The 10,463-nt window shown below is 40.6% G+C and overlaps 1 protein-coding gene across 2 annotated transcripts in view; it reads left to right on the top strand.

Moving 5' to 3' along the window:
* DDAH1 (dimethylarginine dimethylaminohydrolase 1) overlaps window positions 1–9,421 on the top strand; it is a 156,812-nt gene extending 147,391 nt beyond the window's left edge. For both annotated transcript variants that reach the window (NM_001102201.2, XM_024989573.2), the window contains 2 exon segments: window positions 3,325–3,468; window positions 6,381–9,421. In NM_001102201.2, the coding sequence (NP_001095671.1) occupies window positions 3,325–3,468; window positions 6,381–6,497 (261 nt within the window). In that variant the 3' untranslated portion in view covers window positions 6,498–9,421.
* The last annotated feature ends 1,042 nt before the right edge of the window (window positions 9,422–10,463 follow it).

A 10,463-nucleotide genomic window follows, 5' to 3' on the forward strand; every position in this document is an offset into this window, starting at 1 on the left:
CTCCACTTTCACTTTCATCAAGAGGCTTTTTAATTCCTCTTCACTTTCTGCCATAAGGGTGGTGTCATCTGCATATCTGAGGTGATTGATATTTCTCCTGGCAATCTTGATTCCAGCTTGTGTTTCTTCCAGCCCAGCGTTTCTCATGATGTACTCTGCATATAGGTTAAATAAACAGGGTGACAATATACAGCCTTGACGATCTCCTTTTCCTATTTGGAACCAGTCTGTTGTTCCATGTCCAGTTCTAACTGTTGCTTCCTGACCTGCATACAAATTTCTCAAGAGGCAGATCAGGTGGTCTGGTATTCCCATCTCTTTCATACTAGTAGCTAATTAAGGGATTAATACAGTGCCTAATTATATTCATTATCTTCATTTATCTTTCATAAGAAATGTGTGAAAGACCATTATTATCCCAATTTTATAGATGAGGAGTCTGCAGTACACGGGGTCACAAACAGTCGGACACAACTGAGCATCTGAACAACAATAGATGAGGAAACTAAGAAGTGAGAAAAAAAAAAGAGCTTGAATTTCTATAGCTCACAAAGGAGAGAACTGAGACTCAAACCCAGGTCTTATTCCAGAGTTCGTGGTCTTAATGTGTCCCTTCCCACACAATGATAAAGGGAAGCTACTATTACTGTGTTTTGAAAGCAGCCAAAAGAAAGTCTGCATAAGATATAATTAAATGGTAATTCATAGGAGAACAGAGTTACTTGGGTCTGGATTTTTTTCTCTTAAACAAGCCTCTTCGTATTATTTTGCAGCATATCCATTTCAAAAAGAGAGCTAAGTTGAATATATTGATAATTTGCTTACAATAGTTCTTAATTGTCCATGTGTTGAATGGCTGCTGCTGCTGTGCTGTTCTCAGTCATGTCTGACTCTTTGCAACCCCATGGACTGTAACCTGCCAGGATCCTCTGTCCATAAGATTTTCCAGGCAAGAATACTAAAGTGGATTGCCATTTCCTCCTTCAGGGGATCCTCCCAACCCAGGAATCAAACCAGATTCTCTTTCATCTCCTGCGTTGGCAGGCAGATTCTTTACCACTGAGCCACCTGGGAAGCGGAGAAGGGAATGGCAAGCCACTCCAGTACTCTTGCCTAGAAAATCCCACGGACAGAGGGGCCTGGTAGGCTGCAGTCCATGGGGTTGTGAAGATTTGGACATGACTGAGCGACTTCACTTTCACTTTTCACTTTCATGCTTTGGAGAAGGAAATGACAACCCACTCCAGTGTTCTTGCCTGGAGAATCCCAGGGACAGGGGAGCCTAGTGGGCTGCCGTCTATGGGGTCGCACAGAGTTGGACACGACTGAAGCAACTTAAAAGCAGCAGCAGCAGCACCTGAGAAGCCCATATGTATTGAATAGGTCTAAGGTTTCTCAGTCTAGGTGTTAAAGAAGAGCCCACCCTACTGGTGGGTGATTCATCCTATGGGTCTATCCCCTCAGGGAACAATTTAAATTGAAAAGTGCAAGAGAGATGTCCAGTCAAGTCCAAACTGTACCATGCCATAATAAGATTACACATGAAAAGAGAATAAATAGTACCATGATTAATGGTACCATGATCAGTTTTTACCATACATAAAAAGTACCAAATAAGTGAAAAATAAATGATATAGTACTTTGTAGGACAAAGATTTTGCTGCAGCTCTGGAGGTTAAGAAAGAGAGCAAAGTGAGATGATTAATAAATTAAGTTTTAAGGTGCACAAATCTGGATTTAAATCTACCTGCATGAGCTTGGTCAAGTTTTTTGACCTAAGTCCATTTTCTTGATCTGTAAAACGGGAATTTGGGGATTCAAGAATACATATAAAACTGTTAGCATGGTGCTCTGTTTGTTCTTATTGTAATAAATTGTCTATTTGTTGGACAGTCTCCTCCAGTAGGCTGTGACCTCTTCAAAAACTGGATATTTTCCTATTTATCTTTGCGTCTCTGAGCCTTTGATATACTGCTTAAGCTCATCCCCACTCCTGATGTTTCCTTCTCTGTGAAGGATATTCCATATTACTTCTGGTTTCTGTCTGCCCCTGACATAGTCCCCACTAGGAAAAGAGAATGATTTAAACTGATGGTGAGTCAAGAAGACCTTACCATCTATACTCTTCACATCCTCTTGGGAATGAAGTTTCTGCAGGGAGCTTGGTGTCTCTTCTGCTCTTTCCCAACATAAATCTGACTGTCCAGTGGCTCTGTGATTGAACATGCAAGAGACCTAACTCTGGGTTCTAGTAATATGAGGTCCCTTTCCACCCAGATATTGAGGGGTAAAGGAAGACCTAGCTGGAAATGTAGATTAGAACCAGACAATGAAAAGATCTTGTTATACCTTCATGGCATGACATTTTGGCAGCTTCTTTCAAACATATAGATAACGATAAAGAATGCAAAGAAGCTACATGAGTAAGCCCAAAATAATACTTGTTTTCACTTTTGATGTTTGGATATTTTTGGCGTTATGGGGTGGGGTAGGGGGGTAGGGGAACTTGTTATTGGCATTTTTGTTTTAATTTGTTGAGGGGCTAAAGATGAGATACCAATGTTTTTAATTCTTTGTAGAATTCATCTGTCTTATTTTTAAGTTGTTTTATACTAGGGTACTAATAAACCCGTCACTTGATGAAGAGACTTGCTAAGTCGGTTTTTCTTCAAGTGTGGTCCAGGGACCATCTCCCTCAGAATTACCCAGAGGCCCCTCAGAATACAAATTTCTGTTCCTCACCTCAAATCTGTCAAACCGGAATCCCTAGGAGTGAGACCTTGGAATATGATTTTAACGTTCACCTCCCCCAGGGGATTTTTATGCTCATTATATTAAGGATAGCACCTGCTAACAGACAAGTGAATTCAATTTATTAATAAATGCACCTAGAAGAAGAAATTATGTTTGTGCGTGAATATGTGCAGTATTGCTAATCAGTTAACTGACTGTTCTGATTGTTGCTATAGTCCTTTTCCCTATAGACCAGAGCAGTCCTGCTAACTCAGCCAAGGATATCATCAAAACCCCAGCGGGGCCTTTTGTCTGTGTGTTTTTCTGATAGATCTTATGAACAAAAACTAGAAAAAATAATCATTTTAAAACCCTTAAAAACACTTTTAAAAGGACCCTTACAATTCTTCCAAAGAATCATAGTTACATCTGGTTTTCCTTTTCTGGTTTTAAGTGACGAGGCAATGGACAAACTTCAACACAGAGGAGCATGCTTAGGTGTAGGTTGCAAGCTTTTATCCTGCCACACTGCCCGCCTGTTGGCCGATGTGGAAGACCCTCTGCTTAGGCCCGCTTTGTATCTCTTTATAGATCATGCAACAGATGAGTGATCATCGCTACGACAAACTCACAGTGCCTGATGACACGGCCGCAAACTGCATATACCTGAATATCCCCAGCAAAGGCCACGTCTTGCTGCACCGAACCCCAGAAGAGTACCCAGAGAGTGCAAAGGTAATAAAACGTCCTTCCTGCCACAGTAGCTGGGGAGACCTCCTCAAAGCCTTCCTGCCTAAGGATTTTTTTCACGATCGAGTGACAGATAACAGGGGCTTCCTTTCCCCCTAAACACATCATTAGGAAAGCCCAAAGGATAACATAATTTAGGGCCAAAGGAAAGTTTATTTAGCTCGCTCCTCTCATTAGTGTCATTGGTCAGTAATACATGCAGAGTAATTGAGATGATCATGCCTGGTATTCAGAGCCTTTCAAACGAGTATTGGGTCTCCCGAGTCTGTGTTCCAGATCTGATTAAATGCACTTCCTGACACTCACATGCTCATCAAGCATAGAGACCTACATAGGTCACCTGTGTCATTATTTCTGACAAATCTAAGCTTCCCCTCATCAGAGGGTCATTTATTCCTTAAGGCAGAGAAGTAGGAATGACCCAAAGAGAAGAGTACTCGTTGTCAGGGCTGCAGAAAAGCAGGGGATACACATCCTAGGCAGCAAAGTCTTGAAAGGAGAGAGCAGGAAGAAATATAAAATATTACACACTCAGAACCAGCCGGCTGGGCCCTACAAGTATCCCTTCATTTGTGTTCTAAACAGGGAATTGCCTCCTCGGTATGGAATTCTTTCCTGGTCTGAGAGAAAGACTGGTCTTCCCAGCCTTTCAGAGCACTCTGCCAGTCTTACCTGTATACTTTAGTAATTTCAATTTAATCATACCAAACAGATCCAAGGGTGCTCATCCATCGATCCTTCAAGGGTTCATATCCTTTTTAGGCTTTTCAGCATCATCTCTGCCCAAAGGAACAAGATATCTATACGAAGCATTACAGAAGAGCCTTAATAGCCATTGATCTCTCTTTTTTATATGCATGTACCTTAGGTTTAAAATTTTTATAAAAGTTTTGCTACCTTTTAAAAATTCAGAGACACGTGTACCCCAATGTTCATCGTAGCACTGTTTGTAATAGCCAGGACGTAGAAGCAACCTAGACGTCCATCAGCAGATGAATGGATAAGAAAGCTGTGGTACATATACACAATGGAGTATTACTCAGCCATTAAAAAGAATACATTTGAATCCGTTCTAATGAGGTGGATGAAACTGGAGCCTATTATACAGAGTGAAGTAAGCCAAAAAGAAAAACACCAATACAATATACTAAGACATATATATGGAATTTAGAAAGATGGTAACAATAACCCTGTATACGAGACAGCAAAAGAGACACTGATGTGTAGAACAGTCTTTTGGACTCTGTGAGAGAGGGAGAGGGTGGGATGATTTGGGAGAATGGCATTGAAATATGTATAATATCATATATGAAATGAGTCGCCAGTCCAGATTCAATGCACGATACTGGATGCTTGGGGCTGGTGCACTGGGATGACCCAGAGGGATGCTATGGGGAGGGAGGAGGGTTCAGGATCGGGAACACATGTATACCTGTGGCAAATTCATTTTGATATATGGCAAAACCAATACAATATTGTAAAGTTAAATAAAATAAAATTTTAAAAAAGGAATCTAAAAAAATAAAAAATAAAAATTGCAAAAAAAATAAAAAATAAAATAAAAATTCAGTACTGTATAATTACTAGGCTGATTCTCATAATCAGGATCTCCCTCAGCAGATTAAAAAGGGAGAAGGGGAGGAGGATAAACAGATTTTTTTTGTCAATTTTCATGGCCAAAAGTTTGAATCTGAGGAAAATAGAGGACCTCTGACCCCCCAGACTGTGCCTTAACCAGCTCTCAGATGAATACTGGATCTCATACCTTAATGTGCATCAAAGTTGTTAAAAATACAGGTTCCTGGACTCCCGCCCTGGAATCTGCAGTATCAGCAAGCACGCTGGTCACTGAACTTAATTGGGGAAATGGAGCTCTGGATCGTTCATACCTACCTCTTCAGCCACATCAACCATGTGATAGTGGGATTATCATTAACTGCTTCTGAATTCAGCCCTGGGTCTATCACCAAAAACAGTAACACTATTCGTGTTTGTAGAGGGCTTTCTCGGTGCCAGGCACTGTGCCTGGCGTGCTGTATGCATTACCTTGTTCATCCATTACAGCCGCCTGTGCAGGCACTAATATTATTCCAGTCTTACAGAGAAATAATCCCATGGGGATGCTAATTGACTGAAATCACACTTGAAACCATGAGTTGACAGAATTGGGGCTGGAACGCAGCTCTAATTCCACCACTCTTAATTAACCATGGTACTGAATTTTAAGGAACCAAGTACACTCTACAGAAGCCTGGTGGATTGGTTTTAGACAGTATATTTTCAAGTGATTTTTTTTTTTAAACAATATGCTTTGATTTATCATCAGAGAAAAATCTGTTTACTGTTTATTTGAAGGTTTGACACATGCTTTCTTTCTATTCATGTCAAAAGATGCTCTAAAATTCACACCTGTCATTTAAAAGCACTTTGACCTGAAACCCTTCACTTAAATCATATTTTGGCAAGTGTTTCTAGTTAGCTTGTTAAGGAAAGAAACATTATAGTTGAGAGGGTTTTAAAGTGTGGAGAGAGAGTCATACTCAGACTGAAATTAAGGCCACAGACTTTCATATATCACTTAATCCAGCACTGACAAGGGCAGAATAAAGGCCTTTCTAGTAACAACCACATTTCTGACACATCTTTGGCTTTGAGGTTAGAGCAGAGAGCTAGTGGTTAACCAGGCTGCTCGCTTTATGGGTTTCGCTGTGGGCATGGGTGTGGTCTCAGTGACTTGCATACCTTGGGGTTCCATGTATGGAAAGCCTAAACTCACAAGCTAAATGCATTATCTATACCAGGCAGAGGGGGTGAGGGTGGGGTGGGGCTGGGGGGGAGCCAGGGAAAACAGAGGCAGAAACTGAACCTTCTCTACTTTTCCTTGATTCCTCCTGCAGGTTTATGAAAAGCTGAAGGACCATATGCTGATCCCCGTGAGCAATTCTGAACTGGAAAAGGTGGACGGGCTGCTCACCTGCAGCTCGGTTTTAATTAACAAGAAAGTAGACTCCTGAGTCGCAGTCCCTCCCTTGCATCCGGCAGTACTGCACTCCTAAGGCCGGTAACTGTACCCACTCCTGTCGTTTTCACTGACAATCTCCTGTGCCACTGCGCCACTAACCCTGGTTTACAATTCTAAATTGCATTCCTTCGTTCTGCACCTCCCCCACCCCCTCCCCTGACAGTGGTACCTAAACTGTGGATTTGCTCAACAAGTTAAGCAATCTAGAAAATATAGAGCTAATGAATTATTGAAATGTGATTAATACTAGTAAGGAAACACTTGCTTTAGTGTTTGTATTATCTGTGTGAAAATCATTTAGTTGCCAATATATGCCGAAGAATGTCTTCTTGATCAGTCAGATAAACTGGGTTTTCTTTCTGTTTGTCATTAATCATCTCTGGCTCCTGTGAAATTCCCTGGTCCGGGGATCCTCTCCTTTTCCTTCCCTCTTTTTTCTTCTTTTCCTACTTCTGTCAATGTCACCTCACATTCTACCTTAGGTAGAATCCGGTCTCGCCTTCTCCACACCTTCCTGCAAGCGGACTCTGTCTTTCATTAGTCTTCTCTGCCTCACGGCTGCATCTTCTGCCATCACACCACTCACTCCCAAAAGGGTCCACCTTAGCAGAAGTGTGACGAGAATCAGAGCAGCCGTTGAGGGGAGACTTAACTACACAGAGGCAATTCCCGATGGGGTTTGCCCCAGAGATCTAAATTCCAGAAGAAGTAGGGCACCACACCTAGGAAGCTGAATTCAGCATCAGATGGTTGCTAGGGGACCGCAGATCAAGAAGCTTGGAAACAATCCATGGGTACCACACTTCAGGAAGTCTTTAAGTCACATTCCATGAATTTTTGCTTCATTACTGGCTATTTACAGACCTTGAGAAATAGACTGAATTTTTTTCATTTAACTCACTTTCATTCCCCCCGGTTGTAACTCACCTTGTTTCCACCCTTCTACCCCTACACTTTTCCTGATCTACAGAGTTATTCCTTTCAAAAGAGACATTACATTTAACAGTGATTGTAGGTGGGCTAGTGCAAGCCAATTGGAGCATGTTCAGGAAATGATAGGCTTGGTGCTTGAAACCAACTATAGACAATGGACAATTCTACTTTGACATATCCAACATTTACTGTGGAATTCAATTAAAATTTATTTCCTGTCTAGCCTTCCTATTACACAAGCTTAAACTGACACAAATCTCTTAACAAAGAACAATGCTGCAGCGAAGGGAGAGATAGTTGTCTTTTACTTAAACATGAAAGAATCAGCCTTTTAGCAACCTGGGGAAATGGTACTTTCCAAGGAATGGTGACTGATCCAGGCATGTTATCAAACTTCCCAGTCATTTCCACCTTTCCTATATTGCCTTTGGCTTCTTAAGATTTGGGGAGTTTAAGAAATGCTACTTCAAGTCTTGCTCTGCTCACCTACAGGTTTGAAATCAGACATTCTTTATGTCTGGTGACCAAGAGAGAATACCTTCATTTATTCTATCTCCCCCTGAGCGAATTGAGGTAAGAAACCTCTGAGCATACAAGACATCCTTAACCACTATTTTTTTTATTTGATGATTTTCTGTCAGACTTTGAAGAAATTCCTTCTCCCCCTTCTTTTTCTTTTTGCTTAAATTTAATATTCATATTATGTACAAATATCTAATTTCATGCATCCTATGACTAAAACATATCTTGATCACTGTCATATTTCCAACTGTCTCATCATGGGTGAACAATATATTTTTGCCACAGAGAGAATGAATGTTACCCACATGCCAAGTTAATAAATAAAAATTGTCCTCAGCAGTTATAACTGCCCTTTTGGGTTAAATCTGTCCCTATGCTGGCAAAAACAGAAATCCTCCCTAGGAGAGTTCAGCATCTCAAAAACAACCACGGGAAAACGAACACAATGAGCCACTTCAGGCTTACTAGTAAAGCTAATTGGCTTATGATTTTCAATATCTTTATTTCTATCATTCCAAATTAAAGAACTGTTCTCTATTATGTTTAGTAAATTGAAAGTGGGTCAGTTTTTCTTTTGAACAGTTTGTTCTAACAGAAGGCTGTTTTCACTTTTCTTTTTCTTTGCATCTTTCCATCTTTCGTTCTCTTTGTCTCAAGAAATCACTTAGAATCTATGTGCCTCTTCTACAGAATCTTATTCTGCACTGTTCCGTCACCTACAAGACTGGCTTCTTTGGGCCCTTTCTGTGATATGATGATGTGAAAACCGAAAATACTTGCAGAATACTAATATTCTTTCCTTGGTGTACTCATCAGCATAATATTATCTTTGAAGAGGAAAGACAACCCATTAACCCATTATATAGGTTCCTCTTTTGTCCCATGTGATTTACAAGGATAAACTAACAGAAACTGCTTTTTGACATTACAAGGACATTAGAAATTGTATGTAAGTAAATAACAGTTGAGTCAGAATCTCGTGGTCAATAGGATTCAGCTTACTAAGGACAATATAGAGAAAGTACATGATGCGGCATTATTTCTCAACTGTGACAGATTGCTACAGAAATCAGCAGGCAGATCTCTCTCCTGTGTATTGATTGCTCTTTCAAGCTACTGTGAACAGATTCCTAAGGCTATCTCTTCATCCCGAAGGGGGGAAATAGTCTGATGAACAATGTGACTTATTTAGAGTTGCATGTTAATCTTTGTAATTATTTACTCCTTAACATCCTACAAAACTCAGAAATGATTTCCACATGGTGTTAGATTTATTGTGCATTTTATCTTACTGACCATCCTGTTGTAGGCCATGTATGATTATCCACTCTGTGTGCCAAAACCAGTAATGCCTTTCACGGCCCTTTAGTCCAGAGAAGTTCTGCACTGATTTTAGTCTCTTGCTGTCCTGATCCTACAGGTATACCAATCACGATGGAATAAAGTGTGAGTTGTACTGTGCTCAACAGCCTGTGTCTCTTTTTTGCAACAGAAACTTCTACGGTGAATGAAATCACCATTTCCTTGCTATCAGAGATGGGAAGGTTTTTTTTTCTCTTTTCCTATAAGATATGGGATTAGACATACTATATCTGTAAATCAGCTGCCATCCAAAGCTTGGATTAAAATGATAATTGAAGGATACTTCATCCTTCTGGTGCTTAAAAAGTATGCATATTATCCATGCCTGGTCAGGAGACCTTGATTTCACATGTGTTCCTCCTCAAAACAGCTTCCCTGGTTTCTTTTACTCCTAACTGTCATCAGCACATTATAATATGGCTCAGTTATGGAGACAGTTGAACAGTTTGTTTTTGCTATGCTCATGCAAGAGTTTGGTTTTTGTTTTGTTTATTTTACACTAAGCATTTTTTAAGGAAATTTGAAGGTTTTTTTAATGAGGCTTTTTATTTCCAACAATTTTTTTGCAAACTGAAAGTAGATTCATTGTTCTCATTGTAAAGATAATAACTGCTCATCGCAAAAATAAAAATCACACCATACCCCCCAAAAAACATAAAACATAGGAAAAAATAACCCAAATTTTATCATCTACTGCTGCTGCTGCTGCTAAGTCGCTTCAGTAGTGTCAGACTCTGTGTGACCCCATAGATGGCAGCCCACCAGGCTCCCCCGTCCCTGGGATTCTCCAAGCAAGAATACTGGAGTGGGTTGCCATTTCCTTCTCCAATACATGAAAGTGAAAAGTCAAAGTGAAGTCAATCAGTCGTGTCTGACTCTTAGCGACCTCATGGACTGCAGCCTACCAGGCTCCTCTGTCCATGGGATTCTCCAGGCAAGAATACTGGAGTGGGGTGCCATTGCCTTCTCCTTTATCATCTACAGATAGCTACTATTAAAATTTTGGAGAAGGACTTTCCTAGTGGTCCAGGGGCTAAGACTCGAGTTCTGAATGCAGGGTGTTCAGGTTTGAACCCTGGTCAGGGAACTAGATCTCATATGCTCCAGCTAAGAGTCTGCACGCCACAGTGAAGATCCTGCA

This window comes from Bos taurus, chromosome 3, assembly GCF_002263795.3.
Source record: "Bos taurus isolate L1 Dominette 01449 registration number 42190680 breed Hereford chromosome 3, ARS-UCD2.0, whole genome shotgun sequence".
NCBI classification, from domain to species: Eukaryota; Metazoa; Chordata; class Mammalia; order Artiodactyla; family Bovidae; genus Bos; species Bos taurus.